Source organism: Mesoplodon bidens, assembly GCF_964165515.1.
Source record: "Mesoplodon bidens genome assembly, chromosome: 19".
Lineage (NCBI taxonomy): Eukaryota > Metazoa > Chordata > Mammalia > Artiodactyla > Ziphiidae > Mesoplodon > Mesoplodon bidens.
Window position 1 is genome coordinate 24,961,579 of NC_138179.1, and position 27,557 is coordinate 24,989,135.

Here is a 27,557-nt window from a genome sequence, read left to right on the forward strand (position 1 = left end):
TAAGTCCAGTATAACATTTCCTGCCTTAGTTAAAGAATGGTTTTGCTTACAATTTCATGGCCTTTTTTTGTCTCCTTACAGAATTACTTGGAATTTTCTATTTATTTCCTATGGATTTTTTACAGTAAACTTATTTATTTATTTATTTATTTATTTATTTATTTATATTTTTTTTGCGGTACGCGGGCTTCTCACTGTTGTGGCCTCTCCCATTGCAGAGCACAGGCTCCGGACGCGCAGGCCCAGCGGCCATGGCTCACGGGCCCAGCCGCTCCGTGGCATGTGGGATCTTCCCAGACCGGGGCACGAACCCGTGTCCCCTGCGTCGGCAGGCAGACTCTCAACCACTGTGCCACCAGGGGAGCCCGTAAACTTATTTTTTATTATACAAATAACATATAATGGCATTTTTGGTGTTATGAATAATTCAAATAGTATAGAATATATAGGGTGAAATATAAAGTCACCCTTCTTTCCACTCCAGCCCCAGTCCTCTCCCAAAAGAAAACTCCTGGAAGAATTTGAGCTGTATCTAGTCCAGCAATTTTTCTATGTATTTATATTTGTACAGATGCACATATAAAATATGTCATATTTTAAATACAAATGGATAATGGAAACTTACTTTTCTTCGTGAAACAAGACTATTTCATCAGTACATACATTGAATCTTGTTGATTTAATGCTTTGTAGTATTCTAGGCTATAGTCGTACTCTATTTCATTTAGCCATGTATCTACTGTTGAGTATTTAATTAGTTTCTCTCTTTTCTCCAATACAAATATCCTTGTGCATACATCTTTACTGCATATGTGCAAATATTTCTCTGAGCCAAATTAGAAGTACAATTGTACAGCATGGCAGGCTGAATCATGCCTCCTCCACCCCCAGAGATACTCACGTCCTAACCTCTGGAACCTGTGAAATTTACTTCATATGGTGACAGTGACTCTGTAGGTGTGATTAAGTCAAAGATCTTGCAGTGGGGAGATTACCCTGGGTTATCCAGGTGGGTCCTAAATGCCATCACAAGGGTCCATAGAAGAGGGAGACAAGAAGGTCAGAGGAAGAAGGTGGTGATGTGGTGACAAGAGCAGGGGGTGGACACAGCTGATGTGCTGTGGGGCCTTGAGCCAAGCAATGCGGCCGACCTCTAGGAGTGGGAGCAGCAAGGAACAGTCTCCCCTCCAGCCTCCGGAAGGGACCAGCCCTTCCAGAATCTTCAGCTTAGGACCCCTCACCTCCAGAACTGTAAGATAATAAATTCATGTTGTTTTAAGTCACTACGTTTGTGGTAATTTGTTACAGAAGCAATAGGAAACTCATATAAACAATATTCCCTTTTTTTATATAGGTAATGCTAAATTTCTGTCCAAAATAGCTCTTCTCATTTATAGTTATAAACACTGCTTTCCCCACACCTTTGCCAATCTTAGATATTTTCAGTTATCCTAATTTTTCTCAACAGGAGAGCAAGAAATTTTTCATTTAAAAAAATTGTAAATGGTTTGATTCTAATGAGACTGGGCTACTTTTCAAATATTTAGATTTCTTCCTTTGTCCATTATTTGTTCAGATTCTTTGTCCATTTTCTTATGAGATAATTTCCCTTTTCCTTATTGATTTACAGGGTTTTAAAAATAAATTTTTACTATATGTCTTGGTATATATGTTGTAAATATTTTCTCCCTATCATTTGACTTTTAACTTAATATTAACAAGTTATATAAAAAGTAGACTTTATAATCAAATGATTTTGAGAATTCTAGGGTTACAGAATTTAACAGAATTCTTTCCTACAGGACTTTTTAAGGCCTTGATTATGTGATAAACTTGATACTAAAAGTGATAGAGATAGCACAAGAAAATAAAACAGATTAATCGAATTTATGAATAGTGATATAAGACATCCATATGAAATGCTAGTAAATCAAATCCAGAAATTTATTCAAACAACAATATGCTACCAACTGATAAGTTTTCCTTATATAATACTACCCTGTAAACATACCCAATCATAGATCAAAGAAGAAAAGCTCTAAAGCTCTGTAGTCATTTTGAGAGATGTCAGAATGGTACTTAACACACTTCAACATCCATTCCTATTAAAACTCTTCGTAAAGTAGGAAAAAAAGGATATTTGGATATTTTGCTAACACAAAGCAATCAATCTCAGTCCAAGAGCAAAACATCCTGTCTAATGGTAGCGCATTAGCGGAATTCCCATTAACATAGAAAAAGCACGATAATGACCCCCTTCGCTGCTATTATAAAACAGTTGTCCTAAAAGTTCTAGCCATGCAATAATAAATGAAAAATGGTAACATGTAAATGTTGTAAAGTACCAGACAAATGTGTTATTATTCATAGATGTCATAAAAATGTAATAAAACAAATAAAGGGGAAGACTTAAGGGCCCATTACAAAATTTAATAGCTTCCCTAATATCAGCAGTAGCCAGTTAGAAAATATAATATTTTCAAGATAACAGCCAAAACACATGGTACAAATAAACATAAATAAACTTATTGAAACTATGTGAAGAAAACTATACATCTTTGTTGAGTAATATAAAATATAAATAGGCAAATAGATGTACCAAGTTTGTGTAAGGGAAGGTTTAATATTATAAGGATGTCACTATTCCTCAAATAATTTACAAGTTAAATGTAAGTCTAATTTAATTCCAGTGTGATTTTTGGCTTATTTATTTCTAATGTCATTAAAAGTTCATATCATTTAAACAACTATTAAAAATTTAACAACCTAAATGCCCAACAATATGGGGTTGGCTAAATAAATTATGGACCATCTAAATGAGAGAAAATTGTGCATACTTTATTTAAAATCATGTTTTTCAAAAATAATTCATGACACGAAAAAGTTTAAGATACAGTTTTCAGTGAAAGCCAGGTTTGAAAAAATAATGTAAACAATGATTGATATATGTATATGTGTGTGTACATATATGTATATGTATATATAAATGAATGAGCCAGATATATACCACATTCATATATGTTCACGCATCTTTCTTTTCTGTGTCTCTCTGTTACTCTATCTGTTAAGTACATATAATGAAACACACCAGCACATAACTAATGTTTATCTCTAGGTAGTAAAATCAGGAGTGATTCTGGCTTTCATCTTCATCTTTGCTAAGTATTTCACAATAAATACTTATTCTTTTAATAAAAGGACAAAGTAGTGTTACCTTGTAAACCAGTGAACAGTGAGAAACAAACTGTAAAAGAACTAGAAAAATTATTATAAGGTAAGGTCAATTTTCATATGTATATGAAAGACGCTTCTAAGCATAAAAACAAAGGATGATAGCATGATATCATCTGGAAAAGGATTATTCAATTGGGCTACATAAAAACTAAATTTCTATGTGTCACAGAATATCATAAACAAATTTTTTTAATTAAAAAGAAAAGAGTTAGCATCCTCATATATATGTGAAGAGCTCTTATAAATCGGGCTGGAATCTGGCATTTGTGCCTGCCCCCGCCTGCACATTTACGCTCTGCCCTTCCCCAACGTGCAATGGCAGTTTCTCTAAGGCTTTCCCAGGTCTCCCTCCCTAGCCAAAGTGGCACCATCATTCCTCAAGAAACCACTATCCCATTAGCCCTGTTTTTTTTTTTTTTCAGAGCACTTCTCACTATCCAGTATATCAAAGGTTGGCCTCTTTTTCTGCCCACCTCTCCCACATGCATGAGCAAAAGGACTTTGCCTTTCTTATTTACCGCTGTATCCCCATTTGCCAAATGAATGACTGTGCAGACACATTTATTCACTCAGCAGAGACTTCCTGACTGCACTCCATGCCAGGCAGTGTTCTGGGTGCATGTGGTGCACCCATGAACGAAGATACTGCCTCTATGAAGAGTCTATTCTAGCACAGGGGACGGGTGAGAGACAAGCAGCGTAACAAAAAAGTACTTTATACAATGCGTTAGAATGTGACAGATGCTGCAGAAAAAAGAAAACCGTAGAGCAGAGTCAGGGGGAGCTCTGGGGCCAGGGCAGCTGGGGAGGGGATTGAGGAGGTGGGAGGTTGCAGTATTAAAGAAGGTGATGGGTGTGGGCCTCCATGAGAGGGAGAAGTTTTTACATGGAAAGGAGCGAATTCATCAGGCAGGTACCTGGGAAGATCAGGCAAGGCCAAGGCATCAGCTAGAACAAGAGACCTAAGGCAGGGAGGGGAGTGTGCCTGATGCCGGCTCATTCAAAACCACATCTGCCTTCTTCTGAGGAATGTCTCCTGCATCCTGTGTTCCTATTAGTGCCACATCACCTGCCCCACGGTGACTGGGGACAGGAGCCCTACCTCACTGAACAAGATCATTTCCCAGGACCTTTTTATTTTGACTTGCGTTGGAGGAAAAGAATCTTCCTCCCTTCTAGTTGCAAAGCGATGGATGTGAGCCTGGAGCTGCGGCACCCCTTCCTCTCATTCGATCGCTCAACACACCTGTTGATGATGAGCACCTACTGTGTGCCAGTCTCTGTTCTAGGCACTGGGGCTGCAGTGGTTAATGAGAGAGATGAGGTCCCTGTTCGCATGAGGGAGAGGAATATAGTAATTCCAGAAGGAAACAGTGGTAACCTTTTCCGATTGCCCTCTGTTCTATGCAGATCACCAGGGTGCTCAGATAGGCAGTGACTAGGAAGAGGAGGTTGGCGGGGAGGGTCTTCCTACGTGGGGGGACTTCTGAACTGAGATCTGGATGGATGAGAAGGGGTCAGCCAGGCAAATGGCATAGGAAGGAGGGTTGCAGGCAGAGGTCCTGAGGTGCGAAGAGGGAAGTGGGAAGAGGTGAGGGTTCCCAGAGCTCAGTGAAAGCCTGGGGAAGTGACCCAGGTAGAGGTCAGAGAGGTTAGCCGAGTGCCTTGCAACATGAAGAAGCTGGTTTGTAAAAAAGAAACTCCTGTACGTGGAGAAGCAGAAACAAGAGAGCCCAGAGAATCCTCCTGACGCAGTTCAAAACGCAGTTCCACTGGTCCTCACATCCCATCCTCCCCAGATACATGAGCAAGAAAATACGCCTTTGTACTTCAGCTAGGTTTTCTGTCTCCGAAACCAGAGTTGTGATTAATGTATAGATATATATGAATATTCAAAAAAACTGGAAGGAATTATATTGAAATATTAACAATGATGTATCTGGGTTATAGAATTCAATTTCATCTTTATACATTTTTATATTTTCTTAATTCAGTGTGTTGAACATGCTTAACAAACTGTTAATATTTTTAAATTGTGGGCTTTTCGTTTCTGATTGTATTTTCGTACTTCGTCCTCCTTCGCCCAGGGGAAACCACTAGGACAGGTATGCGAGCACATCTGCCACATCTGTGCTGTCCTTCCTTCCTGCCCCTGACAAGGCTGTCACGACCCAAAGTACAAACCGTTGCAAGAATCAATGGGTCATCGTCCTAGGTGCTTCCATTAGGTTCCAGAAATAATCCCCTTCCTGTTTTGATTTCCAGGCCCAAGAGCACCCCAAGTTAATTTGGCACAAGGACCTAATCTTTGAAATTAAGATTTTCCCCCACTTACAAAATCAGCCCCGAAAGCAAGTGCCTTTGAGGTCATATGCTCCTCATGGACGATCACAACAAACTTTAAATCGACTTTATATGCATTTCCGACAAAATTTCACTTACAGATTTACTGCTCCCGACTTAACAGATGGAAACACCGAGGCCTGGGAAGTTCAAGTGGCTTTCCAGGGTCAGCCCTTTTAGCCATATCTTTCTAGAGCAAGTGAAACTTGGAGCACAGGACAAACCCACGTCTAGGCAGAGGCAGTGACGGCACAGGGTGTGCCTGGCTTTCTGTCTGAATTATTTCTTGGCAGAAAATGCCACTTTGCTATCAGGACAGCCAGGTGCAGTTAGCACAAGCTCATGGAACAAGGCAGTTTAATTAAAGAAAAAAAAAGTAGTTGAGTTACAGTGCTCTCTCTTCAATCCAAGATGGAAATTAATTTATAATAACCTTGTCTTTTATTCATGGCATGATGCATATTTCAGAGTATGTTGGCATCCTTATATTTTTCAGCTAAATGTGAAAAAATTGTGTGTTTCTGGTGGGCCACGAGTCAAAGCACTGAGAGAACCTAGCTGAGTCTCGGCTAACCATTCGGAGAAGTCTGAAGCCGCTGGGGAGTCGCTCGGTTCCCTTCTGATGAGTCATGATATTTAAAATTCCGAGGGCTGCCTCAGGCTTCAAAGCGGCCCTTTGAGATTGATCGCTCTGAGCCCGGCTCCATTAGTGGCCGAGGACAAAGAGGGGCATTCGTTTTCCTCTAATGACCTGCCTCTCTCTTCCAGACCAACCTGACGGAGCTGAAGTCTTTCGGTTCCCCACCACCGGCCGTCAGCAACGTCAGCGCGGCCGTGATGGCTCTCGTGGCCCCCGGGGGCAAGGTGCCCAAGGACCGCAGCTGGAAGGCCGCCAAGGTCACCATGGCCAAGGTGGACGGCTTCCTGGACTCCCTCATCCACTTTGACAAGGAGAACATTCACGAGAACTGCCTCAAGGCCATCAAGCCGTATCTGCAAGACCCTGAGTTCAATCCCGAGTTCGTGGCCACCAAGTCCTATGCAGCCGCTGGCCTCTGCTCTTGGGTCATAAACATTGTGAAGTTCTACAAGGTGTTCTGTGACGTGGAACCCAAGCGCCAAGCACTGAGCAAGGCCACCTCGGGCCTCGCTGCCGCCCAGGAGAAGCTGGCGGCTGTTAAAGCCAAGATCGCTGTAAGTGACCCCCACCTGAGGCAAACAGCCTCTCCTCCAGGCCCCAGCGCCTCAGCCCTGATTTTTAAAGAAAACCAAATTGTTACGCCAAATCTCCTAATTTTTCAGTAGAGGCAACTATTTTTTAAAAGACATTTATTATTATTATTATTATTATTATTATTGTTTTCAGTCACACCGCGCAGCTTGTGGGATCTTAGTTCCCTGACCAGGGATTGAACCCACCCGGGCCCCCGGCAGTAGAAGCACAGAGTCCTAACCACTGGACCGCCAGGGAAGTCCCAGTAGAGGCAACTTTTATAATTTCTTCCTCAAACACTGTATAATCCAAACAAGACAGATCCACTGGACCATGGGTTTACGCCTTGGTCCTAAAAGGTTTTTTCCTTTTCCTCTGAGGAAAGAAAAGATGACAGATGGATACATATAATAAATGAACAGTATTATCCACGGAACCAGCTGCTATCTTATTAGCCACAATGAATCTAATATTTTTGCACATCTGATAGTTAAGAAGAAAGGGTCAAAAATGGGAGATTATTTTTTTAAGTTTATTTTATTGAAGTATAGTTGATTTACAATGTTGTGTTATTTTCTGCTCTACAGCAAAGTGGTTCGGTTATACATATATATACATTCTTTTTCATATTCTCTTCCATTATAGTTTATCACAGGTTATTGAATATAGTTCCCTGTGCTCTACATTAGGACCTTGTTGTTTATCCATTCTATACATAATAGTTTGCATCTGGTAATCCCAACCTCCCAATCCATCCCTGCCCCACCCCCCTCCCCCTTCATTCCTGTCCCTAGCAAGGTTGTCGTGACCCAAAGTACAAACCGTTGCAAGAATCAATGGATCATCGTCCTAGGTGCTTCCATTAGGTTCCAGAAATAATCCCCTTCCTGTTTTGATTTCCAGGCCCAAGAGCACCCAAAATTAATTTGGCACAAGGATCTAATCTTTGAAATTAAGATTTTCCCCCACTTAACAAAATCAGCCCCGAAAGCAAGTGCTTTTGAGGTCATATGCTCCTCATGGACGGTCACAACAGACTTTAAATCAACTTTATATCCATTTCTGGCAAAATTTCGCTTACAGATTTACTGTTCCCAACTTACAGACGAAAACACTGAGGCCTGGGAAGTTCAAGTGGCTTTCCAGGCATAGGAAACAAGTCTGTGAATCTGCTTCTGTTTTGTAGATAATTTCAAAAAATGGGAGATTCTTTTTCCCCTTTGAAATGTAGGTTTTAGCCACCTTTCCCCACCTTGTGCACCATTCTCTTCCATTCTGGCCACTGTCCGCACCCCTCACTCTCAGTGGTGTGGATGTGTGGGCCTGCAGGGCATGTGTGATGCTACCTGCAGTGCTTTATAGAAGCTTGTAAAAGCATGTAGCATATTGTGGTTGGTGGTTGGGGGGTGTCCCTTGGCCATAAATATAAAATTATTAGCCTCTTGCTGATATTTTGATTGTATGTCCCTCACCCAGGATTGTGGGATGGAGGTGATTCTGGATTCACACCCTGAACTTCATCTTTGCCACTAAAATTGGTATCACCAAAGTGAGAGGTAGAAATCAGAATCCTGCAGGATGACATAACAGTTGAAAACCCATCAGCAGACCTTCCAATCCATGCTGTGCTATTCCCCGATGGGTGACCTTTAGAAAGGGCTTTCCAGAGCCCAAACTTCAGCTTCCTGAAGTAAAATGGACACAATAGTAGTCCATTTTGGCTATTCATGATTTTGCCGTGAGGATGAAAGGAGAGAAGGCATGTACAGCACAAGCCCAGAGCCCAGCCCACAGGGACACAGGGAGCTGCCGCCACCCCCAGGGTTCCGATGACCACTTACCCCTGCTTTCCCTCCACCTCTTCCTCCTCCTGCATGTGCCATCACGTGCAAGCCCTGGTCATCAGTCACTACCATGATCAAGTTCAAGCCAAAACATCCCCTGGACCTTTCATTTCTACACGTGCATTCCAGGCAAATAAGATTCTTACTGCAAGTTTCTCATGATGATAAAAAGGGTTTTACAAATTGTGAAACAGGAGATTGCAGACATGCTGCATGCTTCAAGTTTCACGGGTTTATTGATCGATAGACTAAATTCTATGGTTAAAGGCTCTAGTTCAAAGATCCCTGCAGCCAGACTCTCTATAAAGAAGAGATGCTTTGGCAAAGCAGCAAATCTCTCAGTACCTTTGCTTTATAAATCCAGACTTTCATGGACCAGTTTACTGATAATCACGCTCACAATGGCCCACGTGAAAGAATACCAAGGGCAAAACACTAACAGCCCCTTGACTGCTTTTGGAGGGAAAATACCTTCTGATAATTTTCATATTCTTCAGTCTCTCCTGGAAAAGTGTTGCAAGAACTGCATTTTCAAAGATCTCTTTCTTACTCAAGTTATTTTAACTAAAGGAACATTTGGTGCAGAGGGAATGTTTTCAAAATGTTTATACCTTTTTAGTAGCCAACATGCACACGATAGGCCCATTCAACCTGTGGAAGCCATCAGAATATTTTTTAAATGCCTGGCTACCTTAGGAGGACACTTCTCTTCTGCCCAAATATTTTTTGAAAAAAACGCGTTCTCTCTTTTAACAACCTCCTCTCCATCCTTTGCTTATCCACATGCCTATCAACATCCCAGGAGTGCAGACACTCCCCCACCAACAACACCTGTCCTGAATACAGAAGCCCACCCAGGACAGGAAAGTGCCTCCCTCTGTGCCCCTGAGGCCATCGCCAGACCTCTCCAGTTACACCCCCGCCAAGTCCTTTTCTTAGGATCTTAGGATAATTCCAAGTAAAAACTTTTATATTCAAGATGCATAAAGCGAAAAAAAAAATCTTTCAAAACAGATTCTACAAGGTAACTTCAACTTGATTTTATACATATAATTAAAATACACACAAATATGAATAGTGGTGGTTATCTCCTGGTGGTAGATTTTGGGTGGTTTTGTTTATCTGTGTTTTCTTTTTTTCTATTAAGAACACATATGAACGTGACAATTTATAAAAATAATAGACGGGCTTCCCTGGTGGCACAGTGGTTGAGAGTCCGTCTGCCGATGCAGGGGACATGGGTTTGTGCCCAGGTCCGGGAGGATCCCAGACGCCGCGGAGCGGCTGGGCCCGTGAGCCATGGCCGCTGAGCCTGTGCGTCCGGAGCCTGTGCTCCGCAATGGGAGAGGCCACAACAGTGAGAGGCCCACGTACTGCAAAAAATAATAATAATAATAATAATAATAGTAATAAAAACAAGGAAGACATCTTCATCAAGCATTTACTCACACATAAGTAAAATATCAGAGAGCAGAGAAGAGCTTCAAATGAAAAACGACAGTCTCCTGCCCTTTCCCTTCTTCTGTCTGTTTTTTCTGATTGTTGATGCCACTCAGAGCTTGCTACCTAGTGGCTTAAATGTGTTTTATTTGGCCTGCACAATGTGTTTGCCAAAGATGTAATTAATTGCCAATATTTAAAACAAAAAATCTGATTTCTGGCCGGTCTTATAATAATCAGAAGAGTCCTGAATGTCACTAAGTGACCCTGGAGTTAAGCAGTGGCTTCTCACTCAAGCAGGGAGTTTTGCTGCATTTAGTCACAGTCACCAGCGGCCCCTATTTTTTTTTAACATTAGACTCGTCTGACTAGTTTACTTCATCTTCCTGGGCTGCTCATCTGAATTTCTGACCCTTGTCTGCGTGCTGTGCTGCATCCCTATTCTTGATGTATCTTCTTCAGGCAGTTGACTTTCTGCTACCTGAGGCTTGAAGACATTCATCCCCTGTCTTCTCATCATTACAGCAACTATGTTTTTCTGACGTGACCTTTACTTCTTGTTCAGTCATATGGAGGCGCTTCCTTGGAGCTCTCGGTGTTCAAGATGAAATTATTACCCTTTCCTTCAGCTCATCCCCTTCCCTCCTCTCTCCAACTTCATTATCATTATTTATCGTTACTTTTGCATTTGAATCACCAGCACTGAACATATCTACATTGTGTTCTGTAACCAGAATTAATTGTCCCATGCTATCTCCACTGATGGATTCAAAAGATCAGTAAATTCTGTTTATATTCTATGAACCTGTCTATATTGTTCATAGAAGATCTCAGTGCTGTTATACTTACTTTCTTACATACCTTTCCCCCTGGACTTTCTTCTCTCTCTCCCTCTTTCTCTCTCTCTCTTCAATTAGTTCTTTTGGCATAGCCTTATTTTTTAAAACCCTCCAGTCAATCCAGTGTTTTACTGAGTCCCCTTTTGCCCCCAAGACTTTTCTCTCTTGTCCCCAACTCAAAGCTCCAAACAGTTTTGGAGAGTAATCACGTTCACTGCTCTCTTGGGTTCGTTCCAATGACTTCTGGACCCCATGGCTTCTTTCTTGATTTCTTCTCTCATTTTGCTATGGCTTGTTCTTAAGTAACTTTCTCAGAAATGTTACATAAGAGGTAAATTTTCTAATGTTCCAGTCTGGATGTATCTTTTTATTTTTAAACTGAATTGACTTTTTTGCTGCGTATTAAATTCTGATGCTAATTTTTTCCCTTAGAACACTGAATGCTTTATCTTTTTGTCTGGTGAGAAGTCTGATGAACAGTCTGGATACACTGTATTTCTGCCTTTCTGGAAGTCTTTCAATTTTTTCTTTATTCTTGGTGTCTGAAACTTTACATTGATGTGCTTAGCTGCCATTCTTTTTTTTATTCATTGTGCTTGGCATCCAGAGACTTATTTTCTTCAGTTCCACAAGGTGATTTTATATCTCCCTTCTGTTTCCTTTTTAATCTCATTTTCTGGAATGCATATTGGTTGGGTATTGGACCTTCTGATGGGTCATCTATTTTCTCTTATCTTTTTGTCACTTTATCCTTTCTTATTCTATCTAGATTTCCTCAAATTCATCTTTTAATTTATTGAATTTATTATTTTTTACATTAACAATAAAGATTATTTCCACAAGTTTTCTTTGTTGTTGTTGTTCTCTTTTCCTTTTATTAGCATCCTCTTGTTTTATGGATGAAACATCTTGAATCTCCCGGAGAAACTAATTATGAAGGGTTTTATGCTTTGTTGCTATTTTTTTGACTGAAGTTCTCTCTTTTTCCCAGGTCATTTTTTCCTTCTTGTTTACCTTTAATCTAGGCTTTAATCAAATGTCTTCTTGTCCTTTCATGTTTACAAGAGTAGTGATCGAAAGCTGAGTATAGCTCTGCAGACAAGGGCAGATCTGGCAGAATTTGTTTTCTAGATCAGATGAGTTATGGTGGATGCATCCTGTTACTTGTTGTATTTATTTCTGCTCTACAGCAAAGTGATTCAGTTATATATATATGTATATACATACTTTTTAATATTCTTTTCCATTATGGTTTATTACAGGATTTTGAATATAGATCCCTATATACAATAGGACCTTGTTTATCCATTCTGTATGCATTAGTTTGCTGGATGCATCTTAAATGCCAGAACATGGTATCCTTTCTCTGCCACTGTTGACTCTCCTGCTGGTGACACAGGTGCCTGGTGGCATTGCATGGGGATGGAGATGTGGGGTGGAGGATCAGAAGGCTTCCAATTGACCGTCTTATTTTCAACATCCCCCTGCAGCTCACCTGACATTTCCAAATCCCCAGTGTATGTGAGGCTCTGCAGAGCTGCTCAGCTTCTGCTCTACGTTGCAGTGTCCTCTGCCCTTCTCCAGCCCTTTCCACTGCTCTATCTGTGGTCTTCCATAGATCTATTGGAATCCCTCACCCTCCGGTGGCCCTCAATATTTGCTTGATGTTATGGGCTTATGACTTTTTAAACTGCTTCGTAACCATTTTAGAGAAGTCTTGGGAAGAAGAGGAGTGAATGAATGTGGCCAGCCTGCCATGGTTAATTGGATGGCTCACCTCCTAGTTCTTAAGCTGCTTGGCTATATAAACTTGGCCCTTCTTTTCTTTCTCTTGTGACTTGGTAATGACTGACAAAGCAGCCTGAAGCCCTGTTATTGCATAGACATGAGACATATCTGGAGGTGTCTGCCATGTGCCCAGGTGTCTTTGTGTATGCAGATATGCATCATGGGGGCAGCAAAGACTGTGCACTTGAATTCTGAATTCTTGACAAATTTAGAAAAAATTGAAACCATGTCTTTTTAAAAAATGTTCCTCTACTTCGGGATAATTGGAGAGAATCGATGAGGTCAAGTGAAGTTGTGTTGCATTCCTGGGACCTTAAAGCAAAGGGAGGGGACTATCCTGGTGGCACAGTGGTTAAGAATCCGCCTGCCAATGCAGGAGACACAGGTTTGATCCCTGGTCCGGGAAGATCCCATATGCCGCGGAGCAACTAAGCCCATGCACCACAACTACTGAGCCTGCGCTCTAGAGCCCTCAAGCCACAACTACTGAAGCCCATGCACCTAGAGCCCGCACTCCACAGTGAGAAGCCCGCACACTGCGATGAAGAGTGGCCCCCGCTCACCACAACTAGAGAAAGCCTGTGCGCAGCAACACAGACCCAACGCAGCCTAAATTAATTAATTAATTAATTAATTAAATGAAATTTTTTTAATTAAAAAAAAAAAGCAAAGGGCGGACGTAGGTTGCAGACAGCCCAATTCCAACCCACGAACCAGCTGCAGCAGATGGTGTGTGCTCCTCCCAGCACTCCCACCCTGGGATCCTACTGGCCATTTTCAGGCCTCCCCAGGCTTCAGTGAGATTTTGCTTCTAAAAGCAGCACTTGTACTTTTTTGTCAGGCTACTGGAACCCCTTTTCCCCAATACGGGGAGAGACAGAATTTAAACCTCTCCCTCCTTGTCTGTCACCCCTCCTGGTCCTGGGCCAACGACTGAGGTGCTGGATAGAAAAGCTCAGTCCTCTCACTTGTGTCGGGACCCTCGACTTCCACTGGGATCCACGTGAGGGCCCCCCTAGTTTGCCTTCCTTCCCCTCCCTCCCCGCCTTCCCCAGTCCCTTACAGCTCCCCCAGGAGGGCTTCCTTAAAAATCCCCTACCCGTGAACCCTGTCTCTGAAGCACTGGAACTACTGACAGACGTTGTGTTCCTTCCTAAACAGCACCTTAATGAAAACCTGGCCAAACTCACGGCCAAGTTTGAGAAAGCAACAGCTGACAAACTCAAATGTCAGCACGAAGCTGAAGTGACTGCAGGCACCATCTCCCTTGCAAACCGCCTGGTGAGTGTGAGCCTCTTCGGTGGGCTTTAATTACACGAGCTGAGCTTGTCAGGTGCCGCAGAGGTGCAAAATATTAATAGATGAGCAGTTGAGTGCCACTTTGACTGGGGGGTAAATAATAAAATGCTCTGGGCTGAAGGGACTGACTCCTGAGAAAAGCGTGAATGCACACCCTGGTCTGGTCAAAGGAGATTTCCCACAGGGATGGTCAGGAGGAGGGGGCACTGGATGGATCAGGAAACTTACAAGAGGTGTGACATGCTTACATACAAGTGCATCGGCCAGAGGGAGCGTTAAAGGACAAAGCTAGCATTCGACAGGCAAACCCTGAAGCTCTTACCTGTGGGATATTTGATAATAAGGGTGTGGACAGGATGAGGCACTGAGATAGAAGCAGAAAAGAACAAGACAGATGGTTGACCCTGAACATTGCTGACCATAACCGTGGTCTCTCCAGCAGGACAGTCATTTACACGGCCACTCAGGGCTCTAAGAGCAAGTGTTCCAAGGGCAGGAAGTAGAAGGTCCCACTCTCTTAAGGCCTGGGACCAAAAGCCAGCTCAATGTCCTTCCTCTGCGTTCTACTGGTCAAAGCAGCGACAGATCCAGGGAGAGGGAGCACAGACACCAGCTCCTGATGAGAGGAGTGTCAGGGGATGTGTAGCCTTTCTAATCCCCCATGGCTTATATTTCTCATCATGAATCAGCTAAGAGCCTGCAAAGCAGTGTCCACAGGATGTGATTTCTCTTTATCAACAGCCTTTTACAGAACCTTCCTCCCCAACGAAAGGAAGTGGAATCGATCCCCTTTCACATTTATTCCAGCCCCCATTTATGTATATAACAAAGCAAGGTTTCCTAGTTCAGGGAGAAATTAGTCATAACAGTCACTGAATCGGTCGTGCTCCAGTGACAAGAGGTGAAGCCTCAGGTGTGTCTGTGCCCTAGTTTGTTGAACCTGCTGCTGCAGAGCTTTGAGATGATCGTCTTCACTGAATGGTGCGGTCTACCGACAGCTCGTCCACTAACGTGCAGGAAGCAGTCAGGACCTCCCCGCTGGCCTGTCTTCCATTCAGTTCCCTGTTTGGTTTCCAGAATTTTCGCGGCCTTTCTCTGCCTGGCTGGAGCCTTTTCTGCGTTGGTCCTCGTAGGTGGCAGGTGGAGCTCTGCTCTAGGACTCAGGACAGGTCAGCTCTGAAGCCATCCCTGCCCCCACCAACCTGGGGTGGTTGAAGTGTCAGAAGACAGGACACTTCGACTTTCTGGTCTTTATCTGTGTGATCTAAGATGACATGGGAATGCTCGGTGGGCAAGTCCCTCAGGTCTCCCAGCTCTGACATCCTAGGATGCCATCTTTCCAGGAAGAAAAAGGGATCAGTCATAGCACAGAAGCCGAGCTTCACTGAACAGCCCACCTCACAGTCCTCTGTAGACAGTGTCTATCCTCTGGGAGAGGGCGCCCCCCAACGTGGGCCCCGCAGAGTCACACCCTGCTCTGCAGTCTTGGTACTTTGCACACACCCGTGTTCCAGTGCATCTGACTCCGTGTCTTAATTACCACGCCGATCTCCCCACCCACTGTGAATTATTTATAGTGCAATTGATTTTATTTATTTTCACATCTCCAGCATTTGGAGGAGAAGAGAGAGGTACATGATTTTCTGTTACGTTTTGAGGACCAGACACGGTACCAAGTGATGAACACACATGGTCACACTAAATCCTCTTCACGGCCCTTCTAGGTGGGCGTATTCATCTCCACACCTGTCAAGGGCAGAGCCTGGAAGGCTGCATTCAGGACCTGTCTCTCCACAGCCCACGTAACGCAGAGTAGAGAACAGGGGCTCGTTGACTGCAGTGTTCGCTGCAGCCGGTATAAACCGCCCCCCCCCCCATTGATCAGAAGGGCCACATAAATGATGTCCTGAGTCTCCGGCTGTGAAGTGTGTGCCATGCATTCTCTGTGGCTGAATCGTGGCTCTGTAGCCTGTGGTATGACGTGTCTTCTCCCCTCTCTGCTCTTTGAAATGATAGGTAGGAGGACTGGCCTCTGAAAACGTGAGGTGGACAGAAGCTGTGCAGAACTTCAAACAACAGGAAAGGAAATTATGTGGAGACATTTTACTTACTGCGGCTTTCATTTCGTACCTGGGCTTCTTTACAAAGAAATACCGGCAGAGCCTCATGGATGGGACCTGGAGACCCTACCTGAGCCAGCTGCAGGTAAGTCCAGACCGCATCTGTCCTGACACCACCAGCCTGTGGGGACCAGGGAGCTCATGTGACAGTAATAACCCAAACCTCTGAGTCCCTCCTTGCGTTCTTCCCCCCACGACCGCCTGAGTATCCCCTAGTGACCGCTGAGACCCAGGAGGGAGACCTGTGCACCCATGCCCTTCCACACTGCCCTGTACTGTCCTCCACTGCCCTCCAGGCCACCTGAACACGGCACCTCTCCTCTTCCTGGGTCTGCATGGGAACTCCGGTCCACCGCCCCCAGGCTGTCTCCTGACCCTCCTCAAAACTACAAAACCCGAGAGGCCCCAAACGCATCCTGTATCTCCCTCTAGCCTTCCTGCTCTTGTGCTGCACCGCACCTTGTTACCGGGCCCCAAAGCTCCCCCGTCTGTGTCTGTGACCCACAGACACCCTTTATGAAAGCAGCTTATCTACTTTGGTCATGTGTACTCAGTTCTCAGTGTGAGCGGGAGGACTTTACTCCCAACTCCTCCCTCTACGCTGACATGATGAAATGGGGAAACGCTAGTTCCCAACTGAAGAGGGTTCAGGATGTGTTACATCTTGACACTTTCACAGCACTCACAGTCCTCAATGCACAAATATTCACTGAGTCTTCAGCCTGCCCTACATGCCACTGGCAGGAGGTACAGAAGACACTCAAGACCAGGATGTTGGCAGAACATAGTCCAGTGGATGAGATGAGAGTCATAAAAAGCAGCTGCTGTGAGAGTCAGTACAGAAAGTTCACCACGTACAGTAAGGGTTATATTCTAGAATTCATTTGTAGGTGTTTCCTTGGAACACAAAGCCCATACTGTCTAGTGGTGGTTGGCTTAACAGATCAGCTCAAAAAATCTCATTCACCTGATGATTTGCTGAACAGTGGTTTAAAAACTGTTACAGCATTGGGAAATAAACAAAAGATAAAGCTGTTATTTATTCTCCTTGAACACTTGTGGAAAAGGAAATTTTTGGAAGGACGATCATTAGCTGAGCGAATGAAGATGAGGAGCCCAGTGGCCGCCCAGCGAGGGTTTTTCTGGTTTTGTTTGCAGCTCTTAAGAATTTTTTTTAATAATTTTTTTCTGCTTTATTGAGATATAATTGACATGTAACATTGTGTAAGTTTAAGATGTATGATGTGTTGATTTGATGCACATATATTGTGAAATGATTACCACAGTAGCTTAGTTAATACTTCCATCACCTCACACAATACCATTTCTTTTTTGTGATGAGAACATTTAAGATCTATTCTCTTAGAGACTTTCAAGTGTACAATACAGTATTAACTATAATCACCATGCTGTACATTAGAATCCCAGAACTTTTCTTATAATGAAAGTTTGTACACTTTGACCAACATCTCCCCATTTCCCCCACCCCCAGCCCCTGGCAACTACCATTCTACACTCTGTTTCTGTGAGTTTGGCTTTTTTAGATTCCACATATAAGTGAGATCATACAATATTTGTCTTTCTCTTTCTGACTTATTTCTCTTAGCATAATGCCCTCAAGGTCCATCCATGTTGTTGCAAATGGCAGGATTTCCTTCTTTCTCATGGCTCAATAATATTCCATGGTATATGTGTCATTCACATATATACGTACATATATATATGATTCATGTCATATATATATATATATATATATATGCACACCATGATTCTTTATCCATTAATTCGTTGAGAGACACTTAGGTTGTTTCCATAGCTTGGCTATTGTGGATAATTCTGCAATGAACATGAGGTGCAGATATCTCTTTGAGATAGTGATTTCATTTCCTTCAGATATATATCCAGAAGTAGAATTCCTGGATCATTTAGTAGTTCTATTTTTAATTTTTTTAACATCTTTATTGGTGTATAATTGCTTTACAATGGTATGTTAGTTTCTACTGTATAACAAAGTGAATCAGCTATACATGTACATATATCCCCATATCTCCTCCCTCTTGCGTCTCGCTCCCACCCTCCCTATCCCACCCCTCTAGGTGGTCACAAAGCACCGAGCTAATCTCCCTATGCTGTGTAGCTGCTTCCCACTAGCTATCGATTTTGGTAGTATATATAAGTCCATGCCACTCTCTCACTTCGTCCCAGCTTACCCTCCACCCTCCCCATGTCTTCAAGTCCAATCTCTACATTTGCATCTTTTTCCTGTCCTGCCCCTAGGTTCTTCATACCATTTTTTTTCCTTTAGATTCCATATATATATGTTAGCATATGGTATTTGTTTTTCTCTTTCTGACTTACTTCACTCTGTATGACAGACTCTAGGTCCATCCACCTCACTACAAATAACTCAATTTCATTTCTTTTTGTGGCTGAGTAATATTCCATTGTATATATGTGCCACATGTTCTTTATCCATTCATCTGTCGATGGACGCTTAGGTTGCTTCCATGTCCTGGCTATTGTAAATAAGAGCTACAATGAACATTGTGGTACATGACTCTTTTTGAATTATGGTTTTCTTAGGGTATATGCCCAGTAGTGGGATTTCTGGGTCATATGGTAGCTCTATTTTTAGGTTTTGTTTTGTTTTGTTTTGTTTTTTTGCAGTACATGGGCCTCTCACTGTTGTGGCCTCTCCCATTGTGGGGCACAGGCTCAGCGGCCATGGCTCACTGGCCCAGCTGCTCCACGGCATGTGGGATCTTCCCAGACTGGGACATGAACCCGTGTCCCCTGCATCAGCAGGCGGACTCTCAACCACTGTGCCACCAGGGAAGCCCTATTTTTAGTTTTTTAAGGAACCTCCATACTGTTCTCCATAGTGGCTGTATCAATTTACATTCCCACCAACAGTGCAAGAGGGTCCCCTTTTCTCCACACCCTCTCCAGCATTTACTGTTTGTAGATTTTTTGATAATGGCCATTCTGACTGGTGTGAGGTGATACCGCATTGTAGTTTTGATTTGCATTTCTCTAAATATTAGTGATGTTGAGCATTCTTTAATGTGTTTGCTGGCACTCTGTATATCTTCTTTGGAGAAATGTCTGTTTAGATCTTTTGCCCAGTTTTGGATTGGGTTGTTTGTTTTTTTGATATTGAGCTACATGAACTACCTGTATATTTTGGAGATTAATCCTTTGTCAGTTATTTCATCTGCAAATATTTTCTCCCATTCTGAGGGTTTTTTTTCCGTCTTGTTTATGGTTTCCTTTGCTGTCCAAAAGTTTTTAAGCTTCATTAGGTCCCATTTGTTTATTTTTGTTTTTATTTCCATTTCTCTAGGAGATGGGTCAAAAAGGATCTTGCTGTGATGTATGTCATAGAGTGTTCTGCCTATGTTTTCCTCTAAGAGTTTTATAGTGTCTAGCCTTACATTTAGGTCTTTAATCCATTTTGAGTTTATTTTTGTGTATGGTGTTAGGAAGTGTTCTAATTTCATTCTTTTACATGTAGCTGTCCAGTTTTCCCAGCACCACTTATTGAAGAGGCTGTCTTTTCTCCATTGTATATTCTTGCCTCCTTTGTCAAAGATAAGGTGACCATAGGTGCATGGGTTTATCTCTAGGCTTTCTATCCTGTTCCATTGATCTATATTTCTGTTTTTGTGCCACTACCATACTGCCTTGATTACTGTAGCTTTGTAGTATAGTCTGAAGTCAGGGAACCTGATTCCTTCAGCTCCGTTTTTCTTTCTCCAGATTGCTTTGGCTATTCAGGTTCTTTTGTGTTTCCATACAAACTGTGAAATTTTTTGTTCTAGTTCTGTGAAAAATGCCATTGGTAGTTTGATAGGGATTGCACTGAATCTGTAGATTGCTTTCGATAGTATAGTCATTTTCACAATACTGATTCTTCCAATCCAAGAACATGGTATATCTCTCCATCTGTTTGTATCATCTTTAATTTCTTTCATCAGTGTCTTATAGTTTTCTGCATACAGGTTTTTTGTCTCCTGAGGTAGGTTTATTCCTAGGTATTTTATTTTTTTTGTTGTTGCAATGGTAAATGGAAGTGTTTCCTTAATTTCTCTTTCAGATTTTTCATCATTAGTGTATAGAAATGCCAGAGATTTCTGTGCATTAATTTTGTATCCTGCTACTTTACCAAATTCATTGATTAGCTCTAGTAGTTTTCTGGTAGCATCTTTAGGATTCTCTATGTATAGTATCATGTCATCTGCAAACAGTGACAGTTTTACTTCTTCTTTTCCTATTTGGATTCTTTTTATTTCTTTTTCTTCTCTGATTGCTGTGGCTAGAACTTCCAAAACTATGTTGAATAATAGTGGTGAGAGTGGGCAACCTTGTCTTGTTCCTGATCTTAGTGGAAATGGTTTCAGTTTTTCACCATTGAGAACAATGTTGGCTGTGGGTTTGTCATATATGGCCTTTATTATGTTGAAGTAAATTCCTTCTATGCCTACTTTCTGGAGAGTTTTTATCATAAATGGGTGCTGAATTTTGTCGAAAGCTTTTTCTGCATCTATTGAGATGATCATATGGTTTTTCTCCTTCAATTTGTTAATATGGTTTATCACATTGATTGATTTGCATATATTGAAGAATCCTTGCATTTCTGGGATAAACCCCACTTTATCATGGTGTATGATCCTTTTAGTATGCTGTTGGATTCTGTTTGCTGGTATTTTGTTGAGGATTTTTGCATCTATGTTCATCAGTGATAATGGTCTGTAGTTTTCTTTTTTGTGTGACATCTTTGTCCAGTTTTGATATCAGGGTGATGGTGGCCTCGTAGAATGAGTTTGGGAGTGTTCCTGCCTCTGCTATATTTTGGAAGAGTTTGAGAAGGATAGATGTTAGCTCTTCTCTAAATGTATGATAGAATTCGCCTATGAATCCATTTGGTCCTGGGCTTTTGTTGGAAGATTTTTTATCACAGTTTCAATTTTAGTGCTTGTGATTGGTCTGTTTATATTTTCTATTTCTTCCTGGTTCAGTCTTGGGAGGTTGTGCATTTATAAGAATTTGTCCATTTCTTCCAGGTTGTCCATTTTATTGGCATAGAGTTTCTTGTAGTAATCTCTCATGATCCTTTGTATTTCTGCAGTGTCAGTTGTTACTTCTCCTTTTTCATTTCTAATTCTATTGATTTGAGTCTTCTCTCTTTCTTTCTTGCTGAGTCTGGCTAGTATTTTATCAATTTTGTTTATCTTCTCAAAGAACCAGCTTTTAGTTTTATTGATCTTAGCTATTGTTTCCTTCATTTCTTTTTCATTTATTTCTGATCTGATCTTTATGATTTCTTTCCTTCTGCTAACTTTGGGGGGTTTTGGGTCTTCTTTCTCTAATTGCTTTAGGTGTAAGGTCAGGTTGTTTATTTGAGATGTTTCTTGTTTCTCGAGGTAGGATTATATTGCTATAAACTTCCCTCTTAGGACTGCTTTTGCTGCATCCCATAGGTTTTGGGTCATCGTGTTTTCATTGTCATTTGTTTCCAGGCATTTTTTGATTTCCTCTTTGATTTCTTCAATGATCTCTTGGTTATTTAGTAGCATATTGTTTAGCCTCCATGTGTTTGTATTTTTTACAGTATTTTTCCTGTAATTTAATCTAGTCTCATAGCATTGTGGTCAGAAAAGATACTTGATATGATTTCAATTTTCTTAAATTTACCAAGGCGTGATTTGTGACCCATCTTAAGATACTTAAGTATTTTTATGCCACAGACCCCTTTGGCAGTCTGGTAACACCTATGGAATCCTTCTCACAGTAATGTTTTTTAGTGCATAAAGTAGAATGCATATGATTACAAAGGAAAACAATTCTATTGAAGTACATTTCTGATCCCAGGATAAGAACCTCCAGTGGCTGGTTTCCCTTTTGAGGTTTGCTCGAACGTATAGCACTGGCCATTCATACCCTTAGCAGGTGTAATAAAAGGGAAAGGAGGTAGTCTGGAGAGGTTTTCCTGAGATAACTGGGAAGACAAACTGCAGAGAAGAGAAAGATGGAGAGGTTAAAGGGCATATGTGTGGACCTCAAAAGCATTCTAAGTGAAAGCAGCCAGACACAAAAGGTCACGTATTGTATGATTCCATTTATGTGAAACATCCAGAATAGGTAAATCTGTATAGGCAGAAAGCAGATTAGAGACTCCTAAGAACTGGGGGTAGCAGGGAATAGGGAGTGACTGCTGATAGACTTGGGGCTTCCTTTTGGGGTGAAGAAAATGTTTTGGAATGAGATAGAGCTGATGGTTGCACATCGTGAACGTACTAAATACCATTGACTTGTGCACTCTAAAATGGTTAGGGAATGTGAATTTTACCCCAGTTTTTTAAAAAGTATATGTGTTTCCAATGAAAACAATTACTTGTAGAAGAATTAAGTGAGCTGAGAGAGGTCAACGAGAAGAAAAGGAGCGGTTCCCAGGGGGGACAGAGACCAAGGGGAGACATTCCCAGGCCTGGTGGTTTATTCCTGGGCCTCCCAGTGTGGGGAGAAGTCCTCAAGCAGCCCTTCCAGGGGGTGGGGTTGTCCATGGCAAGGGGAAGGGGAGCGTCTGCAGTCCTTTGCAAGCTGGGCATCAGCAGCAAGTGGTGCTGCTGAGAGGAGAGGGTGGTCAGTACGGGCTGGTGTGGGCCTGGTCTGTGAAGCATAGAAATGTAGCAGGAAGTGACCCTGCTAACATGGGTAAGGGCGATGGAGGCTGTTGATTAAGATACAAATGATTTATGGTAGACATTTGACTTGGGTGAATATACTGAAGAACAGAGGATGACATGAGCAGAATTTCTGCTGCTGTTTATCCATCAAGAGAAAAAAGACTATCAGGACGTTAAGAAAACCTGCTTCCAGGAATAATGACACAGCCAGGAAAATGCTCCTCAGGGGGATTTTGGTCTTGCTTTTAGAGGAGTTCTGTCCTTTGGGTGAGCTGCAGACCCCACCCCCATCTGAGAGCGCATGCTTCTGTTCTGAGCATGTGTGGCCTTTCTTCGCCACCAGGTTCCCATCCCAGTGACCCCCAACCTAGATCCCCTGAGGATGCTGACGGATGATGCCGACGTGGCTGCCTGGCAGAACAAGGGCCTCCCTGCAGACCGCATGTCCACAGAGAATGCCACCATCCTCCTCAGCTGCGAGCGCTGGCCACTCATGGTGGACCCTCAGCTACAAGGCATCAAATGGATCAAGAACAAGTATGGCGAGGACCTCTGGGTCACCCAGATTGGCCAGAAGGGGTAGGTGGCTGTGCACAAAAGTTCCCACCTTGCCATTTATGCAGAGGGAAAAAATGTGATGAGCAGGTTTTAAGCCGCTGTGGATTGTTTCTACCCTCCTGGTTCCTCCAGGAGTTTTCTCCTGTTTGTCCTCTCGCTTTAGGAAATGTCTCGGTGAGAGATGCTTGGGTACTGAGTCTCTGATTTTCTTTCTTTTTCATATTTTTATCTTTATTTTTATCGGAGTACAGTTGGTTTTACAATGTTGTGTTAGTTTCTGCTGTACAGCAAAGTGGATCAGCAAAGTGGATACGTATCTCCACCTTTTTTAAGATTCTTTTCCCATATAGATCATTACAGAGTATTGAGTAGAGTTCCCTGTGCTATACTGTAGGTCCTTATTGTTATCTATTTTATATACAGTTACAGTAGTGGGTACATGTCAATCCCAATCTCCCAATTTGTCCCTCCCCCCTTTCCCCTCTGGTAACTATAAGTTTATTTTCTACATTTGTGACTCTATTTCTGTTTGGTAAATAAGTTCATTTGTACCATTTTGTTTGTTTGTTTGTTTTTGTTTTTGTTTTTGTTTTTGCGGTACGCGGGCCTCTCACTGTTGTGGCCTCTCCCGTTGCGGAGCACAGGCTCCGGACGCGCAGGCTCAGCGGCCATGGCTCACGGGCCCAGCCGCTCCGCGGCATGTGGGATCCTCCCGGACCGGGGCACAAACCCGTGTCCCGAACCCGTGTCCCCTGCATTGGCAGGCGGACTCTCAACCACTGCGCCACCAGGGAAGCCCCATTTGTACCATTTTTTTAGATCCCACATATAAGCGATATCATATGATATTTGTCTTTCTCTGTCCGACTTGCTTCACTCAGTATGACATGTGCTTTTCTTTCTCGTTAGAAATCATAAGCATCAGCCTCCCGACTCATTCCTGAGTCCTTCCTCCACCAGCCCAGGGGTTCACCCTCCCATCTCTCCTGGAATACTTCCTGCTTCCCAAGCATCCTATTCCATTGTCAGACAGCTCTGTGTTTTATAGTCTTTCTCACATTTAGTCAAAAACTGCCTCTCTTAGCTTTCTTCTACCCTTTGTTCCTACCTGTGCCCCAGAACCACAGAGAACAAATGTAAAGCCTCTCTCTCCTGAGGAACGATGGGACATTTGCAGTGGGGTGCTTAGCAGCTGAGATAGTTATGGAACCTTCGGAACCCTTTGCACCTGCCATGTGGCTTTATCTGTACATGGTGGGGGAGTTACTGCACACGTCAAGGGACATGAACAACAGGGAGAATGTCTGACCAGCACCCACCGCACTTTATGGGCCTCAGCTCCTCTCCCCCCACTGCATCATTCACTCTGTTATAACTTAGCTTTGTAGTTTCAGTTCTCAATTCTTGTTCTGTGTCTCTAGGAGACATGAGAAAAATAGGACGGGGCAATGAGCGGGAGGGAGAGGGCCAGAGATCACTTATTAGGTGGTCGATATGTATTGGTCTTGGTGTTAGGAGCTTTACCTCAAATGCTTTTTAATCCACACGACCAATGAGGTTAGTGTTATTGGTACTATTTTCTCATTTGAGGAAATAGAGTTTCACACAAGTTAAGTAATTTCCCCAGGAGTACACAGTTTTAAAGGCAATGGATATTTGCACACCCATGTTCAAAGCAGCGTTATTCACAATAGCCAAATGGTAGAAGGTAATCCAAGTGACCATCAACAGATGAATGGATAAACAGAATGTGGTGTATCAATACAATGAAATATTATTCAGCCTTGAAAAGGAAGGAAATTCTGTCCTATGCTACAGCATGGGCGAACCTTGAGATGAATATGCCAAGTAAATAAGCCAGTCATAAAAGGACAACTACTGTACAGTTCCATTTACATAAGGACCCTAGAGTAGTCAAATTCATAGAGACAGAAAGTAGAATGGTGCTCGCAGGGGCTGTGGTAGACAATAGTCTACCACAATTTTAAAATAATTAGTTAAAATTTTTAAAAATTAATGGAGGCAATATTGGAACCAAGGTGATCTTCACTTCGAAGCCCACGTTTATCCACTCTTAACATACAACCACCAGCGTGAGGCTTGCTGCCCTGGCCACATGTCCCAAACATGCTTGTCCAGGGGTCCAGACCACCCACGGTTGTTTAAATCAAACATGCGATGTTCAGAAAATAGTTAAATCACATGTTGAATACCCGGATCGATCCTTTCTTACAGAGAGGGTAGGTGAGAAATGAATGCCGAGGTAGGACACAAAGTAGTTTTATCTGTGTCATCAGTCATGGTAATCTAATCCTGGCCTTCCCTTCAAACTTTGACTAAAATATTCCTCTCTAATTGACAAATAACTGCATTTTAGACCCAAGTATTTGTTCTTTTTGCTCATTCTTATATCCATAGAACTGAAAATAGTGCCTGACATATAGTAATTAATTCTCTGTTCATGTCCCTTGACTACTGTTCTACTGGGTGATTTTCTAGATTTGTTGTGTATTATTTGAATACAAATATTACATTATAGATAGTATGGGTTAAGACTGTTAAGTGTAGTCTCCCTTCATCAGTGAATGGAAAAGTGTTCAAGGGTGTCATTTGCCTTTTAATTTTGTGAGGTCTGACATACTACAACTTTTTATTTTTGGTCAGATATGTCACACTTCTTCTATAAATCATGTTTAGAAAATTCTTTTTCCTGTCCAGAAATTATATAAATATTCATATAGAAGATTTTTTTAGGGTTTTTTATGGTTTTCTTTTTACACTAAAATCCAATCACCTGAAATATATTTTCAGGTACTATATAAGGTACAGACCTAATTTTCACTTTTCAAGTGGTTAGCCATTGTTCCAATACCGTTTATTAAATTCTCCACCCTTTCTCCGATTAATTAGAGATGACATTTTACTCTATATTAAAATATTTTATTAGCTTTTACTATACCAGCCTTTAATTATTTCATTTTATATTTAGTAACATTTATTGTGGCATTTCTCATTACAAAAGTAATATATCATCATAGTAAAAAAAGAAGGGGAGGGGAGTTACCCCAAGAAATAAATAGGCCCTATAATTCATCATTTTTTCCCAACACTCCCAACTTTTGGTGTATGATATCCTTTAAGACTTCTTTCTACGTATCTGTATTGTTGAAATTATAAAAAATATTTTATTATCAGCTAATGTGAGTCCCTCTTCTTATTCTTCATGACCTTTTATTTTTTTAAAAAAACATTCTCATTGTTTTCTTTTTTCTTTTTTCTTTTTTTTTTTTTACAACTTTATTGGAATATAATTGCTTCACTCATTGTTTTCTTTTAGATTAACTTTAAGATTTTTGGTCAAGGTTTATAAAGTTATATTGTTAGTTATTGTGTGAATTGGAATCACATCGAACTTATAAATCTATTTAGGGGAAATCAATTTTTTATGTGCTTGTTAAACTCTACATAATATTGAAAAATTAAAAATAGCCTAGCTTTTGGTGATTGATTGTTAAATAAATTAAGGTGTATCAATACAGTCTAATACCCAGGCACATAAATATTGTTATAGAAGAATATTTAGTGACATGGGAAAATGTTTACATTTTATGCACAAAAACCAGGTCATAAAACAAATGAGCTACATGGATCAAATAAAAATAAACATAAATATAAATGCAGACATAAATAAAAATATAAATAATATAAAATAAATAGAAATAGTAATAATAAACTTGAAAATATATCCAAACATCTACAGGCAATACCAAAATGTAAATGACACAAGGATGACAGTTAATTTTCATATTCTTTTTTGCATTTTGTCATTTTTCCCTTTTTATAAGAAATAGTTCAGATCACATAAATATCATTTTAGATAAAGAAAAATATGCCAGCTGTCTGATGTCATCCCAGATAGCAGTGCCTCCAAGTTTACTGCCATGCTTCAGGGCCATGGCTGCCTGTTGACTGTCTCCAGTCCACCCCTTGACGCAGGCTTACTCCGCCCACCTGTCTCCTCAGCTACCTTCAAACTGTCGAGCGTGCCCTGGAAGCTGGGGAGGTGCTGCTGATTGAAAACCTAGAGGAGTCCATCGATCCTGTGCTGGGACCCCTGCTTGGGAGAGAAGGCGTTAAGAAAGGACGGTGAGACCCAGCTATACTGCTGGCCCTTCTGAGGGGCTGGTTCATGG

At 41.8% G+C, this 27,557-nt stretch overlaps 1 protein-coding gene across 1 annotated transcript in view; it reads left to right on the forward strand.

Annotated features, from left to right (window-relative positions):
• DNAH9 (dynein axonemal heavy chain 9) overlaps window positions 1–27,557 on the forward strand; it is a gene marked incomplete at its 5' end in the record, with an annotated part of 303,352 nt that overhangs the window by 216,230 nt on the left and 59,565 nt on the right. Inside the window, 5 exons of the mRNA XM_081219032.1 lie at window positions 6,346–6,771; window positions 13,863–13,982; window positions 16,017–16,205; window positions 23,150–23,385; window positions 27,388–27,510. Of these exons, the coding sequence (XP_081075158.1) occupies window positions 6,346–6,771; window positions 13,863–13,982; window positions 16,017–16,205; window positions 23,150–23,385; window positions 27,388–27,510 (1,094 nt within the window). The remainder of the gene's footprint in view (window positions 1–6,345; window positions 6,772–13,862; window positions 13,983–16,016; window positions 16,206–23,149; window positions 23,386–27,387; window positions 27,511–27,557) is intronic.